The 22,808-nt window shown below is 43.3% G+C and overlaps 1 protein-coding gene across 2 annotated transcripts in view; it reads left to right on the forward strand.

Moving 5' to 3' along the window:
* Positions 1 to 2,433: 2,433 nt before the first annotated feature.
* Positions 2,434 to 22,808, forward strand: part of ADARB2 (adenosine deaminase RNA specific B2 (inactive)) — a 467,604-nt gene continuing 447,229 nt past the window's right edge. The window contains exon 1 of one of the 2 annotated variants that reach the window (XM_070500990.1): positions 2,434 to 2,870. In XM_070500990.1, the coding sequence (XP_070357091.1) occupies positions 2,771 to 2,870 (100 nt within the window). In that variant the 5' untranslated portion in view covers positions 2,434 to 2,770. The remainder of the gene's footprint in view (positions 2,871 to 22,808) is intronic. The other variant, XM_070500989.1, reaches the window with a different exon arrangement.

Below are 22,808 nucleotides of genomic sequence, written 5' to 3' on the forward strand. Positions count from 1 at the left end.
AAAAAAACAAACTGGAGGAACATCAAGAAAGGTAAAGATTGGCCAAGATTTTGATCTTCACCGACTTTCAAGTGAGGAGCTAAACAAAGTGTTAAAATCGGAGTTTCGATGTTGTTGCCTTGGCTTCACCAAAGCTGGAAGCAACGTGCATGCTAGAAGTTCTGCTCTGGGCTCCAATAAAGTGAGAGTCAACACTCACCAGTCTCACAGGAGCGTCTTTGCTCTGTGTGATGATGGGGGCGCCAACAAAAGCAAACAGCCTGGAAGGGGCCTGTGCATTTTTTGGTGGTCTTGCCAAAGCATCTCCCCTCTGTTTCTCAACTCAGAGACCAATGTCCTGCAAAAGCGGCCGAGAGGGGGCAACTTTGGGTTAGGGCCGGCATGTTCTGGGAAGCTCAGATGGCTCACAGGCAGCATCCTACAGCCGAGTTCCTGGAGACAGTTTATGCTCAAAATCTTTGATATTATAAAGAGTAGGTGGGCGGGTCATGCACTTTTCCAACATTCGCTAGAAATTACCAGCAGGGGCAAGTCCGGTGGCCAAGTAGTTAAGTTCATGTGCTCTGTTTCCACCACCCAGGGTTCACCAGTTTGGTTCCTGGGCGTGGACCTACACACAGCTCATCAGGCCATGCTGTGGTGTCGTCCCACATAGAAGAACTAGAAAGACTTGTAACTAAGGTACACAACGATGCACTGGGGATTTGAGGAGGAAAAAAAAAAAGAGGAAGATTGGCAACAGATGTTAGCTCAGGGCCAATCTTCCTCACCAAAAACGCATACCTTAAAAAAAAAAGGTTACCAGCAGCTTTAGGCTGTTCTGTTGGTGAAATGTAATTGTTGAAGCGGCATGGAACAGGGACCTAGTTTGAGGGGATTTATCAGTTTGAAATGAGCCAGGTAAACACTCGTTCTCTCTGAGGCCTACCTATAATATATGCTCATTCTTTAAAAATTATTTCCCAGATCAATTTACTAAACAAGCATAGCGTGCGTGATGTGTACCAGTCATTGTGTGCATTAACTCTCCAGTGTGGACCAGCCCATGGGGCAGATGCTGTTCTTATCCCCATTTTGTAGATGGGGAAACTGAGGCCTCGTTTCCATCACTTGTCCAGAGTCAGAGAAGTGGAGTTAGGATTGGAAATCCAACGTCCTCCTCTCTTTTGCTCATCCATGAAAAATGAGCGGTGCTCCATCAGCTCAGGCATAGAAACACATCTCATCATCTAATTGTTTCCAACGTTCCCTGGAGGGCTTGTTTTTTCTTACATAAAGAAAACTATCTGGAAATACCCAGGCCCATAAGGAGCTTGAAAAGGCTGTAAGTAACATAGTAAATAACACAGAAATATTTGTGCGCCCCTTTCATGTCAACATGTTAATGCTAATGAATATCAGAGTGGATTTCCCCCAAACCATTAGTGTTATAATTAATAGCTTATTAAGTGATTAAAATGTAAGATGGATTGTGATTTAAATGTAAGATGCAATGACGATGGCTGGATTATTTTCCTTCTTATATTTTACGTTAGATTTTTAAGGTTCCACAAGAATAGTCTTGAAAAACAGGAGAACTATGAAAAAAATTGTTCAAACTGTTTCAAATTGCAATGCACCTGCTCGTAAATGTTACTTTCTTTCCTCCGAGTGTTACATTCGGCAGTAAAACCATCAGGTGAAAATCCTCTCTACCTCTCTTTCCATTGTTCCCTAAATAAAGCATCCCATTCAAATACCTCTCCTTAAAAAATCAGGCTCAGATCCCAGCACCTCCGTCCTTACACGATATTTCTCTTTTGCAAAGGGAACCGCCAAGGGATATGAAAGGAAAAAAGAAAACAAACAAGCAAACAGACAAACAAGCAGCCTCTGAAGAATGAATACACCTGAGAGGCTGTCTCCTGGGGAAGTGCAAATCTTAGCCCCTTTCTGAGGAAGTGAGGGCTCCGTATTTCTTAGAGAGAAATCTCCTCCTCGACACAACAAGCATTATCACGAATTAACTAGTTAAGAACTGTTTGGTTGGGGAAACAGTCGCTGCCTCTCTCCGAGCCGAGCGAGTGTGCAGAAGCATGCGATGCCATCCCTTCGGTCTGAAGCCAGAAACCTGGCTCACACGGTGGATCCTGCGAGCTGCCCCCGCAGGCTTCTCCCAGGCAGGCTGGCTCTGCCCTGCTGCTGTTCCCTCCCTCCCGGGCAGCCTCCTTCCCTTTCCACCGGGTCCTGGGCAGTTCCATCCGTCCAAATGGGAGCTGAGTTTGCAAGCTGACAGAGGATGCGAAGGGCGGGTGGTGCTGATGTCAGAGCCGGCAGACAGCTGCGATTGGATCTAATTAGACTTTGCAGCAGCAAATCGAAGAGCTCCCTGCGTGATTGGCTTCAAAGTGGCTGGTGCCAAACAACTAGCAGAGGTGCCAAAGTAGAAGCCCTGCCTTTGGAGCCCAGATCAAGAGAGGCCGCCCGGAGGAGGAGAGCTGGGAGCGCCCAGACCGCTGGGCGCACCTCTCCTGCATGGAGCATCCTGTCGCTGGAGCGCTCTGGCGTTCGGCTCCCGTCACAGCCTCTCAGCCCAGCTGGAAACAGTACCAGGGAATAATTAGGGGAAGAAGGAGCGGGGGGGGAGCGTGTGAGTTCTCAGTCTTAAAAAGTGGACCGGCTCCCTGATTTGCAGAAGCAGAAGCGTTTAGTAGCAGCAGCGGCAAGAGCAGGAAAGGTGAAACTGTTTAAGAGAGGATTCCTGCCCTGCTCTGCCTACCCGGGCGCAGCCATGGCATCAGTGTTGGGGACCAGCAGAGGGTCCGGAGTGCTGAACAGTCAACTTAAATGCAAGTCCAAGAGGAGGAGGAGGAGGAGGTCCAAGAGGAAAGGTAAGGACCTGGTTTTCTGTGCTAACTCTCCACTCTTCTCCGCGGTCCTCCTGTCAGTGGGGTTTGCCTGTCTCCAGCAGCTTCACTTTAGGACGCTGCTGGGATGTCAGGACAAAGCAGAGACTCGCTGGCTTGCTCGGGAGTTCAGATCCCTTTGTAAATGGTTGGGGGCTTTTGCGACCCTAGAGGGAACAGTGAACAGAGCAGAGGGCTCAGCAGAGCCTTTGGCTGTTAGCGGCGTTAGGCGGAGGAGAGGGGCAGGGGACGGGGCCGTCCTTTTGACTAGAGGATGGTTCCCTCCTGGACTCCGTGGCGCTGGCTGCAGGAGCTGCCTCTGACCCTCTCGGAGAAGGCATTAGCAGACGGTGCCAAAGGAAACACTCACTTCAGCCAGCACCCCTCAAAACAAGGGGCAGACCTCGTGCCAGCTTCTCCATCCAAATTGTCTTGGAGGAAGCAGTGGGCAAACCTTGGCAACCGCCTCCCCCAAACTGGCCGACAGTTTCCACTTAGCGCAGAACCCGTTGTTTTGTAACACTGGGACCTACAGAGAGAACAGGCTGGTCCTGGAGGGAAAAAAAGCAGAAATTAATCCATGAAAAGAGATATAGGCATTCCAGCTTGTTAGTGGTGAAAAACTGCAAACCAGAAAAGGAGAAAAAGCAGCTGGGTGACAGGTTGCTGCTGCCACGCTGTCATGTTTGTGCCTCGTTACTGATGTTCTGAGCTCAGCCGCCCTGAAGTTGGTCAGATCCGTCACCAGCCCAGGCTTCCACGGAGGGGCTGGTGGAGGATCAGCCTCTGCTCCAGCCCCAGAGGCGAGCCCTAAAAATGCCACCACAGCCTGCGCGCGGTCCTGGGAAGGGCGCAAAGATTCTCCCAGAGCCCAGACAGGAACTTGTTCTCGGCAGCTCCTTATTATGAGTCTGCAGGAGAAAGTTCAGTTCTTGTCCTTATTTGAAACGTGTTGATTTTTTTTAATTGAATACAGAGCCACAAAGAACAGTTGAGAAAACATGACTGAACTGGTTCTGATTTTCCAGTCTTTCTGATGCAGGAGGCGCTGTCAGATGTGGTCGAGGTGCTCAATGCTCCTAGCGAATGTTCATCTTCGTAGTGGCCTAAGAGAAGTTTCTGCCACCTCTTTTCCTCACTGCCCTCACACAGTCCGCGAGTCCTTCACGGCTCGTTCTAATATTAGAAATTAGCCAGACAGTTTGAAAACGTAAATGCCAATATCAAACAGTCGTTCATTATGATCGTGTGTCAGGACCTTGGGGGCAGAGGTGGCCTGATCACGTCCTCAAGAGGTTTCACAGCCTTTGGTTTCTGAATGGGCGTCATCCTCTAATTCTAGTTTAACTCTCGAGCTGCTAAAATGACCACCAGCCATTCACTTTGTCCTCTGAAAATATCCTTTCGAAACAGATCTGTTAATGTCTTCCAAAAATAATGCTAACAAAAAGTGGTGATGACATTGGAAAAAATCACAGAATTTGGTAACGAATATAACTTTTAAAAGAGAAAAAAGGAAACATCATCATGTATACTTCAAGTGTTCATGTTTCCCACGGTTTTTTTGTTTAGTATATTTAAATAATTAAATTAAAGAGTATGGAATAGTATTTCACAATAAAACAATCTATAGAAATAAAATATAAGCTGATGGACATTGATGCCTTTCTCCAAATTCATCTTTCATACCTTTAAATGTCAGTCATGCTAGCCGAGAAAGCATTCAATTTTGGAAAGAAAAGCAAGCAATCTGGAGGGAGACTTCATTAGCTATAAACTTAACTATAAAAATTCAAAATAAAATTTTTATGTAAAATATTTCTATGCCTTGGTTATTTTGAATATACCAAGTCTCTAAATTTTCATAGCCAAGAGCAGAAGGGGGAAAGGGCGTCAGGATGCGTGTACTAATTCCTTTTCCCCGTAGATTGATGCATGGGGGTGAAATTTCCCGTGGCATCTGCTGACAGCTCTCTTGGTAGGACAGTCAACTCAAACTGCTAGATAGTCACTTTTTAGGAAAAGTTAACCATGTAAAGTGTAAGTAATGGAGTTAAAAGAAAACATAGCAATTATGGGATCTGTTAAATGGTAATTTGCATTTTGCTTGGAATAGATCGGTTTATATACAATTCCTAGTTGTTAGAGATGCTTGTTTTCCTGTTCTACCAGGACAATGGTGAATTTAAATTATGTTCTAATATTCATGAATTTTAACAACAGCAATTTGATAGAATAGCCTCAGCTTTTAAGCTTATCTAATATTAAAACTCTGTCAATTTAAAAGCCACGTGTGTATGGATGGTTGGTATAGAATTTTAGGAAGGCTTATTGAATACTAAGCGAAGCCACTGATTAAGAGCACAAAGAAAGGGCTCTTCTTATATGTGAATAAGTAAATTAAAATGAATGTTAACCTTTTTTGCCAATGGTATGTATTTTTCCACCTATTCTGATGAACGAGCCTTGTCTGAAGATGCATCCTCATTTCTATTTGCCCAGTGCTGTGAAATGCCACCAGCTTGCTACATGTCTGCTCTGAGAGTAGCTTTGCTATGATTTTTTTAATATGCTTTTTGTTATCAAAATAACCTATAGGCTCTGAGATAAAAAACTCTGTAGCTACAGCTTAAGTGTGGGATAGATGCGATACTTTATAAGTAAACACGATCTATAGCCTCAGAAATGAAATATTTTCTTGTATTAGGTATTTTTTTGTCTCCATACCACAAAGGAAGTAGTTTATATCTTTAAAAGTAAAAATAAAAATAACTCAGTCCCAGCATATGACTTTCAGGTATTACCTACCCGGGACCTGCATTTCTCTCTCTGATAAACTTTAAAGAAGATGCTCAGAGCAAACCTCCCCAGCCACCAATCTCTTTGGCTATTTTATCAGGACCTGGTCTGTACGTGCTTGCCTGTGTGCTATTTTTCAGTTGGGACTTTCTCTTAGAAATCATTTATGAATGATTTACACTTTCTGGACAAATGAGAAATGGCAGAATTTGACTTTTGTATGGAAGAAAAACAGGCGGCTAAAAAAAATTCCAAAAAGCCTGGGGAAACCATCTCATTTATGCACGTGTGGTTAAGGAGTGTTCACATTCTATGCGCCATGGGAAAGACACGGCAGTTTACTCGGCTTCGACCTGGTTCCGAGACTTGCAGGAAATACTGGGGGTGCTTGTGGTTCAGGGGGACCCCGCTGCCCGCCCTGCTAAATGCCCACTTGGCTTGGCTCCTTTCTCAGGGACAATTCCCAGACTGCACTTTATTTTACAGTTCTGGGCAGAATGATGCAAGCTGATTATGCACAACCAGATCTGCGTTCTTTGGTTATAGTAAAGTCTGCCTGTATTAGGAAGGAACAGGATGGGGAAATTTTATAAAAGGTGTATATTTTAACCCAAAATAGTGAAGGTAAAGGTGTAAGGTATTTAAAATTAGTATCAGCTCCATCACGTAGAATAAGGGGCAGTTTCATCAAGACAGTGTGGTATATAAGGATAAATCACTTAAAATTTTATCAGTTAATCTCTGAGTCATCGGATATCTTCAGCGAAATATGTCTGGGGAATTTCATCAGCATATTTTAATTATTAAAACAGTACATGTAGTCTGTTCTGTATATTGGGTGTTCTTTTGTTGGTATAGTTTTTCTAAAAGAAGCTGCTTATTATCATAAAATGCATTCTGTAAATAAAATATCTTTAGTATTTGACCCATTGGTATATGCAACGTGTGAAATGGCTGAAGTTTGTGGACATTTAAAAGAAATTGCCCTTTGGACTCAAATACGTTTGGAGATGGGTTGGGCACCAATGCGAGGTCGGCTGGTTCATGAGGTGGCCAGGAGCACAGGGTTTTAGGTGAGGCGCTTCAGTCTCGAAGCCGGGGAAGAGAAGGAACTTCTCAGAACTATTTGAAATCCTATAGAAACAATCATTGTGAAGTCGGTCGAGTTGAATTCGGGCATCAGCACATGACCTTTCTTTTTTTGAGGCATTTGACAGCAAAATAAATTAGTGCTTGAAATTTAGATATTGCTGCAGGGCGATCAGTTACACGGAATCTTAGAAAACTGAAGGTGGATTTTGGAAACAGCAACACAGGTGTCGGTCTGCGAGTGGGCTGATGAATCTCGAGGTGGGAGCGTGGCCGGTGGCTGAATGTTGTGAAAGGCAGATAAAAAGTTGGCAAAAGGAGCAGAATAAGTGGAGCAGATGGATGCCAGACGCAGGCTTGTGGGGAAATGGAATTCCATGAAAAATTAATGAAATAGAAAGATGGTGCTGAGGATGGAGTACAGAGGCTGTGGGCTCTTCCCCCCAGCAGCCTCAGTGACTCACGACCGTGTCCGTGCTGGCTGGCGGGGGACCGACTCCTCCTGCACCACAGCCCGCGTCCCCTCACCCACGCACCTCGTGCTCTGACAGCTCCCGAGGAAGGACCGGGTTTAGTGATAAAATTAGATGGATTAAACCGTTCTTCATCATCTAATTGTGTAGGGCGTTTTTATTCCTGTCTCTTTTTAAAATTTGTGTTGGCACCTCTGGTTTCTAGTGACCCGTGTAACAGCAGTAATTTGAGATCGCTTCGAAGGCATTAGATATGATGAGTGAACTTGAATTTAGAATAAAAATATGAGGCTCATGTATCCATATCTAAATTGTGGTGATTATTGCAGAAGTGCCGTCCCAGAAGAGACTTACGTAAGGAAATGCCGAATGAGGAAACTGTATTGTTCTTTTTTGAGGCATGGAAAAATAACTCATGCTCTGAAAGCATTCCACGTCCCATTTAAAGACCATGTATACAGACACACTTATGTTTGTTGTGTAGGGTATCCATGTACACATATATACACAGTAAAGAAAGTTGAAATCTTTGAGCAATTTTTGTATCTGCCTGCTTCTTTTCCTGAGATGCCAGAAAGTGAATGTCAGTGTTTTTGTAACATGAACAGTTTTGAACAACTCATAAAACCAAAAATAATTATACTGCTCTGCTCTTCATCATTTAAATCGAGGCTGCACTGGTAAATTGAAATCTTAATTACTAGCAAATAAAATTTCTAAAAGGATAAATTTTCACGTGGTAAGCATGATTTTAAAAGCACTTATTATAGCCATTTTGAAACTGAAAAAAAAAAAGGTGAATGCCAAGTGAGATATGAAAAGCATGAACGTCCTTCACGAAATAGTCAAGCTCCTGAGTGTTAGCCGTGCGTGTGGCTGTACCACAAGCACACGCAGCACAGCAGCGCGCGGCCTGAAGAGCAGCAGAGATCCCAGACCCTTGGTGCTGAGCACGTGTAAACAGCGTGAACCTAAATGAACCCCCGTCTTTTCAAGTCAGTGTTTTTCCTCCACTGAAATTTGGAAATACACCCTGTTAAGTACTTTATTGTGCAAAGAGAATTGTTTATTTCTTGCTACTAATATATTTATTTAAAAATGTACCACTATCAACTAAAGGGACATTGCTTTCAAAAAGAGGGGAAAAGTCTGTTTAATTCTTGATTCACATAGGAATCTGACACGCTCCCGGGAGATTAGAAAACAGAAAGGGGAGGGTAGAGTTAGAGATGTAAAAACGTAGACTCCTGTACTTGCATATGGGACTACCTTGGTTGCAGACATCCCTCTTTGGTGATTAAACTTTTATTTATTCGTTTATTTTATTTAAAAGGAACCGGGAGCGGGGGCTATTGTATCTCATTTCTTGCCTGGCTTGGTTCAAGCAACATCGTTGCAAATGCGGCTGTTGGAGCTCTGAGTCTCCATCTGCAAATTCTCGAGGGTCTTCCCAGGAAACCCATCAAAGAATTAACACCCTAGAAATGGACATGTTTGCTGTGTAAGAGATCAGCAATTTTCCCAAAAATAAACTTGACCACTTGCAAAGATAGAAGATTTTTTCTGAAGAACAATAAATATTTGGTAATAAAGAGTTAATCTGAGAGCCTAGGTGCTCTCCATACACGGTGGATATTTAGTCATCTTTTATTCTGGTTACAGATGTTGAGTATGAAGGGCAGCAAAATAATTGCATTTTATTATTTTATTGATGGGGAATGAATACAATTAGTATCTGGTTTCTGGTAAGAAAATGGCCGGTAAAAAGCCCTCTTTGCGCTATAAAATACACATGCACACGTGTGTATGTGTGTATATATATATACACATGTAAATTCATTATCATCTGTTTTAAATTATAAAAATTACTGATAGTTAATGTTAAAATTTTTTAAATCTCAAAAAATAGCAAACAGGTAATATAAATTTTATATTTATAATAAAGCGGGTATTTTATGCTTGGCTAAAAAATAGCGTCCAATAAATGGAACATTTGTATAAACAAAGAGAAGTAGCATTTAGATTTAAGAAGGAAGAGGCATATAATATAAATGCTCAGGTGACTTTTAGAGTTAAGATCACTTCCTGTGAATCCCTAAGAGATGAAATCTTAGAAGCCTTCTCCTGGCCGCGTCCATGGAAAGTTACAGGATTGCCGGTGGCTTCGTGTGGCTGCTTCAGTGCAGGGAGGGTGGTTGGAGCGGCCGTGTTTGTGTAACTAAGTGCTACGGGAATATTCACAGCGGCTGAAATCTCAAGCCGAAAAGGTCCAGCTCTGTGTCCACACCCAGTGTGATCAAAATCTGCAGGGTTAGGGAGAACGTCCAGCAGTGTAGACGAGAGGTGAAATAGGGCCCTCGTTGTTTTTTCCTGTGTAAGTACCTGTTCACTTCAGCTAAAATCTGGTCACGTCCATTCCCGGGCACATTTATGTCGGTGCCCACGGAGAACTTCAAGCTTCCTTCTCTTGCTGGTGCTTCACCATTTGGACAGTAAGTGAAATAAATATTGCTCAGAATGTATTAGCCAACCTTCTTTTCTGGAGTCTCTGCTATACCGGAGTGAATCTTGCACCTAAACATTGGCTGGACACTTTCGGGTGATTTGCACATAGTAGAAAGCGTTCCTTTAAATATCTCAGCTGGGGTGTTGATTCTCTTCAGAGAATTTTATAGATTTAATTAATCTTTGCTGCGCCATTTGTTTGAGATGAAATCTCTGATTCTCGTTTCCTCCCATCGATAGGTGGAAGATCTGCCTCATCATTTTGTAATGTCCTACATGGTTTCTTAAATATGTCTTCCCAAATGTGGTGTTAAAATAGGATGGAAGGGCACTCAGGTCGCTGACGCTGGAGCCCGTGCCTAGTTGAAAACGCTAACCCCAGTCGAATGCTCTCTGCAGTGAAAAGCAAACCAACAGTGAGGGTGGTACTGCTTCTAGGAAGCAGGACTCGGGCATTGCCATAAACTAGCTGAGAGCATCCACCTAGGCCACCAATAATTGATTAAAAAATTGATTTTATCAGTCTACGTCCATCCAAGTACCTGGATTTCCTCTCTTTAAAATGAATGCCATATTTCCTAAAAGTTCAATTGCTTTTGGAAAAGTACAATTTAATAAACATGACAGAGACGTCAGCAAAATCGGTTTTGACCTCCCCTGCACCCCAAGTCTGGCTGGGTTCACTCATCCTTGTCTGTAACAGATGCTCCACTCGCATGTGGCTTGTGGCTGTGGAGACAGACGTGTCCTTAAAGGAAACAGGCGCCCTCTTTTTATCAGACCTGCTCAGGCCTGCGTGCTGAAATGTAAAATGTGCGTGAGCTCAGACACTATCTGACAAGTACAATTTTAAAAAAAAGACTTTCGTAAATTTGGGTGATGAACAGAAGAATATTAAAAATCATACCTATTACTGTCCATTAGTTGAATAAAAACATGGATGGCTTACTTTATCCACAGTCATAAAGACATTTTATTTGTGCAACTCTAAATGTTAACACTGTAAATTAAAGTTTTTAAAGGACTCTTTCGATTCTAACAGAATTCTAACAGAAAGCGACTTTTTAGTTCAAAATATATGGTTCAAGGAGAAATTTTTAAAATTCAAATGAGTCCAGGCTGCGAGTTTTCTTTCTAAAGGAGAAATAAATTTGAAATAAAAATCATTGCTACATCTCTAGGAAAAACACTAGGTTTAAAACAAACAGCAGGTTTCAAAATCTCTCAGACAGTAGGAGGAGGACTACACCGACCTTGACAGCCCTTGAAAGACTCTGAGCTAAGAGTGAATCCGGGCGGCTCCTGGGGGCACTGCGTGTGTGGCCCGGGTCCCCACACCAGCTCCCCATCAGGAGCACAGGTGGTGTCTATCCAGCACTGATGGAAATTCAGCGAAATATTTACTTTTTAAGCATTTAGGATGAAAAGACTACTCATTTTAGATCTAACAAGTTTGAGAGTTCATAATCACCTGAGTTTTTAATCCAATTATTTTAGGGAAGTTAATTTATAACTTGGTCTTTGTAGGCAGATAATGAAGAGAATTCGTCATTAAAAATTTCACTTGTGTGTTTTCTGCAGATTCCTAATATAAGCACACAATACATGGAGAGGACAGACGAGATTTAAAAACACATATAAGCATTTATCGAAATAATGAACAGGGAAATGTTAAAAGACTCTAACTCTGGAATAGCAGATCCCATGTATACTTATCTTTAGATGAACATTTAAAAAATCACGTATAGAAAAAAAATCTTGACTAAACTTCTGAGAACACAAACTCCTTGAGAGAGAGTGAAAAATGATCTTGGTTGACAACTGTGTTTTTTAGTATTGAGGAGAACATTAATTTTTAATTGTAAAAGCTCCAAAATATCATTTTTTAAAATTTCCCTTTGTGCATATTTCACACAAAGAAGTGAAATAACTCTTTTTGTCTTTGCCACTAATAAAAAAAATCTATCCTCTTACATCATAAAACAAGAGGGAAACAAAACCACAGTGGCAGGAAGGGACGTAAATGCAGGGACAGGAAGAGAGGGAGAGACACAGAGAGAAAGAGAGAGAGAGAGAGAGAAGGAGGGTGCGGAGAGTAACTGATGTCTCCTCTTCCTCTGCTCTGATACAGCCCCTCTTCCTACATTTTATTTTCTGTATCTTCCAAAACAGAAAGGGCACTTGTTTTAAAGTGTGGGGCATGTTAGCCAATTCTGCTGTGTTTGCAATTTTGCCTTAAACATCACGTGTGTGTTCAGACAAGGGCTGTGTTTGATGTGTGTATGTAGCATTTATTCCCTTGCAAATATGTCTCCTCAAGTGCCCACTATGGGTAGCCAAAGGGCTAGGAACTAAAAAGACACAAGAAGAAAAGGTTGATGAGGTCCTTCTCCCTGAGGCTACACTGTATAGGGGGTGTGGACATACAAACGGAAAATCGAAGCAGGGAGCGAACATAACCCACCAGGACCCCAACACAGTATGAGGCTCTATGGGAATTTTTTTAAAATACAAAATATTATCACAGCTTTTACAAGATGGGATTTCTATTGTCTTTATTTTATTATTTCAGGTGAAACTCCTGTATAAAACTTAAATCATTAAAATGTAAACTTCTCCAAATTTGAACATTTTATTCCCTCCAGAGTGTCAAAACATAATAGCTACTCAATTAAAATCCACTGAGCAAACAGATTTCATTTTTGACATAAGAACTGCTTAAAGAATAATCAGAACCACGTGGTAGAAGGGGACATTTCCCAAGGAGATTGTGGACCGATGTGGGAGCTGCAGCAGTTTACACAGGGAGCAGTGTGGGGGTGGTGTACGGGGATGATGACACCTGGGGAGGAAGGCAGCTTCTTCAGTTCTTGTTCTGTGGAATGATCTGCGGGTTCGAATGGCGAGGCTTGCTTCTGTCTGTGCTGAGGCTCCTCAAGGATGGGGCCAGATGAGCTTTCTGTGTTTCCAGAAATTAGCGCAGTGGCTATCCCTTTGTACACAATCAATAAATGGTTGTTGCAGAATTAATGATCAGATTTAGATTGCAGATGTATAAAGGACACTGGCTGATTTATTTCTAAGTCATTGCCGTGTAAATTTGAATGAACTCATTCAACACACACTTATGGAACACCTTTATGTGTCAGCCACAGTGCTAAATGGCAGGGATTAAGCAATAACAAAAGCGCTGGAAAATGCTCTAACAGAGCCAGAAAGCAGATCTCAATATGGCTCTGGCTCCTCTGTAATCCATGCTGAAGAGATATTTTACAAAACCCTCCTTTCAGAAAGCTTGAGAGGAATACTTCCACTGTTCGCCAAACCAGCCGCACCGATGATTGGCACGCCCATGGGTATTTGTGTGGATGGGATGAGATGAAACCCTGAGACCCAAACAATTCCAGAGATGCTCCAGCCAGAAGCCCCTGGGAGCCTGGTGCTCCTCACCTCGACCCTGATGAATTCTTCTCAGCCTCTCCTCTGTGCCTTGAGCACGGAGGCACAGCTCCTCCTGCCTCATGGGGACACATCTGTCCTTGAGTCCCCCACACCTGCCAGGCTCCTCCTTCTAGAAAGGTCCAAACGCTGCCCAAGAACTCAGCCACCCTTTGCTTCTTGGTTCACAAAAATTCAACTCTGTCTTCATTGCTGAGGGCAAGCATGTGTGAGTCTGTGTAATACAAAAATCTAGCACCAAGCCAAAGAAAGTAACTTAAACACAGCGTCCAACTCATGACATAGCTTGGGATTCTTTGTGACTAAGGGCGGCATCTCTTTACCTGGAGGTCACGAGAAGTAGGATGTAGAGTTCATCCAAATTGACATCGAAGGTCTTCCCAGCGCCATGTCCACTCAATATTGTGGACACAGGAGACAGCATGAAAAAGATGAGAGTCACTGAATTTGTCCCTTGTTCCTACATAGATAGTATGTTTCCTGGTCTTTCTTATCTCTTACTTATTAGATAACTTTGGAGTGATCTGTCTGTCCATTTGTCTCTCTGACTCCCTCTATCTCTGTCTCTATCTCATCTACATTAATTCAGCAGGAGATGTGTGTGGAACCCACACCCAAAGTGCCACACCAGAAGATAAAATTTTTCAGCACGCACAACTTCTTTGGTCTGCTCTCTTTGGCGACAATAGTGCTGCTGGCTGTAGTCATAAGGTCTAGATATTTATCTATAATGATATTTAGAAATGTTTGCGAACTTGAAGATCAGGGAAATGATAAAATACGAGTTGACGAAGTTGAAACCACACAACAGATTGAATGCCACATACCATTTGTGTGTGTGTTTATAGGTAAGAAATTATAAATTCTACACAGCAGAAATCTGACGTTAGCATCCATACTTCTTCACCAGGTTTATCCCTAATCCAGTGTCATTAAGGAAACAGTCTCTGCTCTTGACTCATTTGGACTTTCCTTCTTTCAGTGTTCAGGCTGAGCTGGTCTTTACAGGGTGTCTCAAGATGGCCTTGCCCTCATCTGTCCATTCTGAATCGTCCTTCACATGGCAGAGTTGTTGTATCGCTGACATCAAAACCACCTCTGTGTCTGAAACATTCACCTTCACACATGAAGGCAGAAGCATTATCTGCTGTGTATAAAGCAAGTTTCCTTCCTCTGGAGTTCCCTCTTGGTGCTTCCCTTCCATTCCCTGGTCCCTGGATGTGTCCTGTGCCACTCGGAAGCACTCTGTGACTTAGCCTGCTGTGGTTCTGCAAGAAGGAATCACCTTCTGGTCCGGGTTCATGTCAAAAACAAACTCCACACACTTGAGGGGGAAAAAATAAATAGGAACATTACGTGTAACACTACCGGTGTGACCTCACTGGTGGCCCCGGCCCAGGAGGGGGACGTTGGGTTTACTCACATCACAGCCATAGCACATGAACTCAAAAGTCATGGGACTGGATGAATCTATTTTGCAGAATGTTAGCCTTGCCAAAAAGGTCAACAAATACGAGGGAGGACAAATCTGAAAGAGTCATCTGGCTGAGTCCCTGCTTTGGTTTTTTCAACAAGATCCTCTTGATTTGTCAAGTGTAGGTCAGCAGTGATGACACTGTTCCAACAACGGCCCTTTCAGCCCACAGGCGAGAAGAGCTAAAAACTGGTCAGGCATGTGTACTGAGCATTTACGCCATCCTGCTCTGGGAATTCCTCCCTGCTGCACCGTTTGCTTATCTATAAAATAGGAACAAAATCTGAATTAAGAGATGATGCAACAGTGTTCAAATGATAAGATTTCACACGCATTTCATGCATGTAAACATATATACATTCATACCGTGAATGGCAAAATGTCTGTCATGTTTAGGTGACCTATAAATGAACTTTTAAGATAAAATTTAGAATAAGTGAAGCTTTTTATCCTTGTTAGTCTAAGTCAACTATACGAAAATAGATAGTGTATTAATTGGCAGCTAGGGCTGCCATACGAGGTTCCAAGACTAGGGGCTTAAACAGCAGACATTTATTCTCTCACAGCTCTGGAGGCTGGAGGTCAGAGATCCAGGTGCGGGCAGGGCTGGTTTCTCCGGAGGCCTCTCTCCTTGTTGTGTAGACGTCGTCTTTTCCCTGTGTCCTCATGTGGTCATCCCTGGTGTGTGTCTGTGTCTTGATCTCCTCTTCTTAAAAGGACACCAGTCATATGGGATGAAGGCCCTCCCTAGTGACCTCATTTCACCTTAACCACCTCTTTAAAGTCCCTTCTCCAAAAGCAGTCGTGCTCTGAGCTACTGGGGATTGGGGCTTCAACACATGGAGCCGAGGGACACAGCTCAGCCATCACGGACAGAGAAGCACACTTCTATTCACCGTTGAGACTTTTCCCGCAAACCAAGCATACTGTTGGATTCTCCGTGCCCTCTTTCCAGAAACACTGTCTCTAACTCAACAAGAGCCTGAAAATCCATAAGTTCCATTTTCATCACCATCATGTCTCTAGTTGATGAGAAATACTTGTGGAATTGGGCTAACATCAGATTTGATTAAACGATGCCCAGAACGTTTTTCTCAATTATTTTGTCTTGAGCGTTGCCATCTGATGTGACGGTATGAACCTACGTGGATTTTATTTTATTCTGCCCGTTGTTTCCTTCTTTCCTGCCCCTCTTACAATGCCCATTTCTAGTTGAAAGTAGTGTGAACTATCCTGATTCTAAGAAGGGTCACCCTCCACAGAGTACAGTCATGTGCCACATGGCAACGTTGATGGACCGCATATGTGACAGTGGTCCCATGAGATTAGTACCACACAGTCTAGGCGTGTGCTAGGCTGTACCGTCTAGGTTTGTCTAAGTACACTCTGTGATGTCTGCACGGAGACAAAATCATCTAATAACACAGTTCTTAGAATGTACCCCTGTCGTTAAGCAGTGCTTGACTGTAAATGGTGGCAGAACATTTTCCACCTCCCGCTGATCATGCTTTTCCAACTTGAATAGAATGAGTCGTATGCTCTTCTAATTTTTTTAAAGATTGGCACCTGAGCTAACAACTGTTACCGATCTTCTTCCTCCTCCTCCTCCTCTTCTTCCTCTTCTTCTCCCCAAAGCCCCCCAGTACGTGGTTGTGTATTCTAGCTGTAGGTCCCTCTGGTTGTGCTATGTAAGATGCCTCCTCATCATGGCCTGATGAGTGGTGCCATGTCTGCACCCAAGATCCAACCCAGCGAAACCTGGGGCCACCGAATGGAGCATGCAAACTTAACCACTCAGCCATGGGGCCGGCCCCTCGTATGCCCTTCTTATTGAGAGGTAGAAAGGATCTTGGGGTTTCACTAACTCAACATCATCTCTGTTTTTGCATAAGATCAGTGAGACCCAGATAAGTGGCTCTTCAGAAAGCTAGATGGTGAGAGAGCCTGAATTAGAATCCAGAACCTTTGTTCCTCAATCAGATGCTCTTGGTGCAAAGGAACCATCACCCTGGCGTGGAGTCGAACACGGAGGTACATCCAGGTGGCCATGCGAGTGCGGGCCCAGGAAGGAGGGGAGTTTCACGGTGAGGGTGCGCCAAACCCAAGGGCAGGTGTCCTCTGGGCAATGTGGGGTTGTACCACTGAGGAGTTGTCAATGACAACATCTCAGAAGCAATGTCACCAGTACCATCAAAGCTATGACATGGGACTGTGACACAGAAGGGCTCAAGGGACGGTCTGTACTTCCCATTCCAGAAGGATGCTGAACAGCACGAAACCAAACTCCTGACATCTTAATGAATGTGTGTGCATATGTACATGTGTGTAGATGTATTTGTATATGTGTAAATGCACATGCAGACACATAGTGACATACACCTCTCACGGCGCCTCCACGTACTTAAGCAGCATCAGCAACACAATTTTCTGATTTGAGGGGTAAAGAAAAGCTTAGTGATTGTTTAACAAACTCAGACATTCAACATGTTCATTTTTCAGATATCTATATAACATATGTATTGAGCTCAACATAAATATTAACTGTTGTACACGGTAAAAATATTTAGGGAATACAATGAATTAACATCAGGAGTAGGGAAATTTTAAATTCTATTTCTCAAAAAGCAAATGGAAAAAAAGAAGCTGGTGTGCTACACCCACACAACACCCGACACCAAGAGAAGGTCTAGAGGAGCATGTTGTTTGTTGTGATATTCAAACTAGTTAACGATTTGCAACGAAAATAAAGCATATTATTCATTCAGCAAAACCTTGGGACTAAATTCAAATACTGTAAAATGTTCTCATCAGCTTTAAATACTTTTTTGGTTATTGTGCATCTGGACTTAAAATGAAAATGTTCTGTATTACCTTGAGGGTGTGCCTCTGTGTGTTTGTGGACAGGGTTTTTTCACCCACTTCCTAGCATAAAGGGTAAGTTTAATGTTCCGATTTCCTAGATTAAACCGGCTCAGATTCTATGCTGGCGAAACAAAGTCAAAATCAAGTTGAAGCCCCAGGTAAACATATAGGTTCTGTTCTAAACTCACTGAGTAAATGCATGGAAAGTGGATCGCAGAAACAAACCCAGGCAGAGCACAGTCAAGTAGGCCATCTGACTCACCCTACGGTGACTGATCTTGGAAATGGCAACTTGAAACCAAACAGTTAAATAGCTGAGACCCTCGTAAGAAAGCAGACTGTCTCCACAACATAACACAGGGAAAGGAAGATTAAGGAGAAGATATGCAACTCCGTCGCACGCAAATTGACTAAAATTGCTCTTCCCATCTGCTCAAGATATCATTTATAAAATCCTTTTACAGAAACTCTCATAAGTAGGATTTCTGGGTTTTTAAAGTTCCTTTGTAAACAAACCACCAACTCTTGGTGGCATTTTATCGATAACGGGCCAGAAAGTCCTCATCCCTTATCTCCAGAAATGAGAACGAGGCTTCTTCAAGCCACTGAACTTAGCAAAGAGAGTGGACCGGGCGGATTTCTTTAGTCCCCTCCCTGATCAGATACGTGGGACTGAGGGAGCCTCCGGACCCAGAGCTGGGACAAGGCGAGAGCTGAGGGCGCATCCTGATGGAAGGACAGCTGAACCTGGGACCCAGAGCCCGGTCTGACCTGGATGCAGCATTTCAACAGCATTATATGTGGGACTCAGGTTGCACGTGGCTGTCAGTACATCCTGCGTACGTGGGCTTTGTGAACGTCCCAGCCGATGAGATAACAAGGCATAAAAGTCTTTATTTGTAAAAATGTCTTGCAACTCTCAGCTGACTTACAACAGAAATTGTTCCCAATCTGAGTGACTGAAAGTGTGTGTGTGGGTGCGTGTGTGCATGCAGTTGTGTGCCTCTGCACTCCACATTACACGTATGGAGACAGCAAGGCCAGGAACTTAGTGTAAATATAATCCTTCCAAAAATGCACGGGCAAATTTAGAAAGTACTCTGACAACAAGCTTATGTCTTTAAAGTTTATTTTTAATACTTGTTCTTTCTGAATCCTTTTAGATCAACATTAACATTTATTTGGCCTTAAAACACACAGTAACCTTTCCGCTCTTGCAATATTTTGGTTCATTTCCTTCTCTTGGCTGCCTTATTTTTTTAAGTGACTTTCACTCTTTATGCAAGTTGAATCGTGATGACCAGTTACTGTCCTGGTCCATCTTGATGCTGGTCCCTCCACACTGCAGAAGGCAAAAATCTTGGGTTTGAAATTTAGGTTTCTTTGTGAATCTTCTCCTACTTTTCACTCAAACGGGTACTGACTTTTCTTTCAGTTATGATAATCGTGTTCCTTATAAAGTTTCACAATGTATTATATTTTTTGAATCATTTTCTTCTAAGTAATGGGAAGAGCAAATGGATAATGTTCAATGGAGACTCATTTAAGGAAAAATAAACTTAAACTTTCCAACAACCTTCCAAATAGAGGCTTCCGTACCAAGCAAGTGTCGCCAAGATCCCAGGCACGCTACAGTTAAAAATAGCAATAACTACACTGTTCATTCACCCGTCTTTTATACTGTTTCCTCTCCTTTTTCATTGGTATATGAGCTGCTGTTCCAAGATGTGGTATAAGTACACTGTCAAGCCGTCATGACCTGTCTCTTTAGGAGGGTGAGCCTGTGTCCCGTGGGTGCCAGTGCAACCTGTAGTGTGGGGCTGGTTAGGAATAACACCCATTTCACTCTTGTCAGCATCCCCATTAGTCATGCAGTCACACGCCCCATAACTTGTGAAACAATACCAATTATTATCATTATCACACGAAATACTCAAAGACCCCCTCAAGACGTCTTCCCTCCTCCTTCCCTCCTTCTTTACATTCCCCTGAGCTCGATCACCCCTACGTCTGTGGGGCTGGTGCTCCTGCTGTATATTTGTCTACTTCTCGGTAAAACATAATATGGTGTTTGATTTTGTTTGTGTTTCGTATACCACTCAACATCAACTTGAAGCCACCCTTAGTCTGCATACGTACTGGGAGAGACCGGCACCATGTCTGAAGCAGGATCTCACAGGGGAGATGAAAGCAGAGGGCCAGTGCAGTGACCGGGGGCCACTGGTGGAAGAGTGGAGCCCCCAGCTGGGGACACAGACCCATGGCATCCATGGTCAGGTGCTGCCAATGCAGGATGCTCAGCTGCCCCCAGAACGCAGAGCTGCCCCTTGTCATGCCCCTCGGCGGCCTGACGCAAAGGGCTCCGGTGGCCAGACCTCAACCCCCACCACTCGTCCACACTGATGCTTCTGCCCCCAAATCACTGAGAAGTGGGGCCAATCTGGCTGCAGATGAGAAGAGCTCAGAGATTTTTGCAAAACAAAATGAACACAAAACATACAACCACACCGAGGGTGAGGCACAGGAAACGTGCTCTGTGAAGCCTGTGTAGTGAGGCCCCGTTTCCTATCCTGTAAGAAGAGGGAGAGGACGGGAGCAGAATAAAACGATGTGCTCGAGAAGACGCACCCCTTAGGGCACTGAGGAGCTCTGTCATCCCCCATGTCCAGCGTGAATTTGAAAGGCCTGGCGTGTCTTGTTGCCATGTATGGCACATGGGGTCTTCAGGAGAGCATTTTACTGCAGTGATCTCTACTGTCGACACTTGATCTGTAAGAGGTGTACACTCAGGTCTGTGAATCCTGAATCTGCCGAAACTTTTATGGCATGTTGTTTCTCCCATGGAATGCAGTCAAGTAAAATTCCCAAATGGAGTTTCATGCAACATGCAAGATGCATGTTTTTAAAGTTTGGAATATTTTGATTTGTGTAAATTTAACAAGATGTTTTACTACAAGACGTCTCAGACCTAGTGTACACTGCTAATATCCAAGGAGAAGCACGCAGGGTTTTCCAAACTTATTTCCACCGTAAACAACATTCTGGGGATGACACAGTAAGGTCTCACCTAACAGTAGCGCACAGAGGGATAAAGTTCAGGAAATGCCCAAATAATTGAGCATCGCTGAACATTCGCACTGGCTCCCTCACAATGGAATCTGTGACTAAGTTATCGGTACTACAATTTTTAATTTATCTAAAACTTCTATTTTCTTCCTAAGAAATTTTTAGACCCATTAACACCTTCTTTATTACTGTCACCAGCCGCATTGGAGGAATGTCGATCAGACTCAGAGTTATTTTCTAGAGTTGGTTCAGAGTCTAAGTGGCCGTCCTGACAGGGAAGCCACATAGCCGGGCCAGGGTGCTCAGCGTGCCCTGAAACATGACACGGCTCCAGGGCGGTGGATCCGGGGGGCTTCTGCAGAGCTTAAGCCACGGCAAACCTTCCTTGGCAGCCACATCTTTGTGCAGGACGGTGTCCAGGGCTTGGTCCAGCGTCAGGAGGAGAGGGGAGGGCAGCGGGAATGGAAGCATCCAGACTCATTGTCCCCACCTGCCTGAAACCTTCCTGACCCCTCCTCCTCTCCTCAGCTGCCCCTGCCTCTGTCCGCCCTGTACCTCTATGCTCTTCTTGCTCAAAACTAATAGGTTTAGTTTTAACTGCTTATAAATAAGGACTAGCATATTTTTTTGTGGGGGGCACCTTTTAAAGTAATAGAACAAGGCAAAAGTTGGACAGAGACTGTGAAGAAGTGGATGTGGAGTTGTCAGCTGGGTTGCTCTCCAGCTCAGTTGTGTCACTCTCCTTCGGCATCCTTTAGAAGGCTGTTGAATTTCGGCAAATGATACCTGCACATTACTATACTTCCTAGATCTTCTGGGTCAATTTTTACCTGCAATTTAAAAAGAATTACATGATCACATTTAATATGAAATAACCTTGGACATCGCTCAATCAGTTAATCAAAATCTATTATTCATACAGTAAAAGAGACATTAAAAATGCATTCAGTGGCTTAAATTTTATTCTGAAGCTCTGCTTGCTTCCAAAAAGAATATTATAAGATTACCATAAAAGACATAGACACAGAGAACCTTTGCAAATGAAAACACACTTCCAAACTGAAGGGAAAAATCTTAGGAGATGGTATAACTACTGCTACTGAGCATTAGATAAAGTGCTAAGCTTCCTGGTAGCCAAGAGAAAAAGGGAAACATAAAGAATTAGAGACTTCTTGTGTTCTAACAAAAGCAATCAGGAAGATGTCACACCACAGGAAGGAAAAAAATAGGTTATTTGACTCAGGAAAATAAGAGAGCAGATGCTCCTAACTGGATATTATAAAAGAACCTCATGAAGGTTTCAATGAAGTATCTGGTTTTTAATAGTTGATCCCGATGGACTGTCCAGGCAGAACCAACTCTAAAATGTGCATCCAGGCGGCTGAAGGAGCTCACCAGCTTTGTGGGGTCACTTCATACAGTTCAGGCTGGCATGGTTCTGTCAGGACCATAAAAGCAGCTATGAATCTTCCAACAGCAGGGGGGTGTATGTCCAGTAGAATAAAAGCCAGTTCAAGTTATTTAAAAACAAAATGTAAAAAGTGGGTTAAGATCCAGACCTAGTTTTTGCCATTTAAGGCTGAATTCTGAGGATACTGTTTTTATATTCTGAATGCACACCCAGATTCTGAAAGACGTTAAGTGGGTGTCGATGGAGACCGAACTCATGCCCAGGAAGCCAGCATCGACCGACCAACTAAAGGCCCCCATGCAGATTAGAAATGTTTATTAGGTGAATTATTTTAGCTTTTATTTTTAATAAATAAAACAAAAATTAGCAATTAACCTTTAAAAACTTATGCCTAAATTCTCTTTGCTCCTCATGACGGCTTCTAGATATCTTTTTGTAGTGTGTTTCTGTTCTGCATCCCCAGCTTAGCTTCTCTATTTCCTTATGGAAGCACGTAAATATCTCATATTGATAGCTAGCTCGAAAGTGACAAGGAGCATGATTTTCTCGCTTCTTATGCCCACTGATATCTACATATGGGCCTTCACCTACAGTCGATCTTCAGTGAGAGGGGGTCCACATCTTGTCAAACAGACTTCCACACATCCAACGTCTAGGTTGATCCACTGTGTCTTCACATAGCACCTCACCTGAAAAGCTTGATTCCAAGTTCTTTTTGGCCAAAGAAAAGAGCGTGTTTTGCCGCAAGAATGCTCTTTAAAACCCACCAGAAACCCTCTGAGGAA

The sequence above is a fragment of the Equus asinus genome, chromosome 29, assembly GCF_041296235.1.
Source record: "Equus asinus isolate D_3611 breed Donkey chromosome 29, EquAss-T2T_v2, whole genome shotgun sequence".
NCBI classification, from domain to species: domain Eukaryota; kingdom Metazoa; phylum Chordata; class Mammalia; order Perissodactyla; family Equidae; genus Equus; species Equus asinus.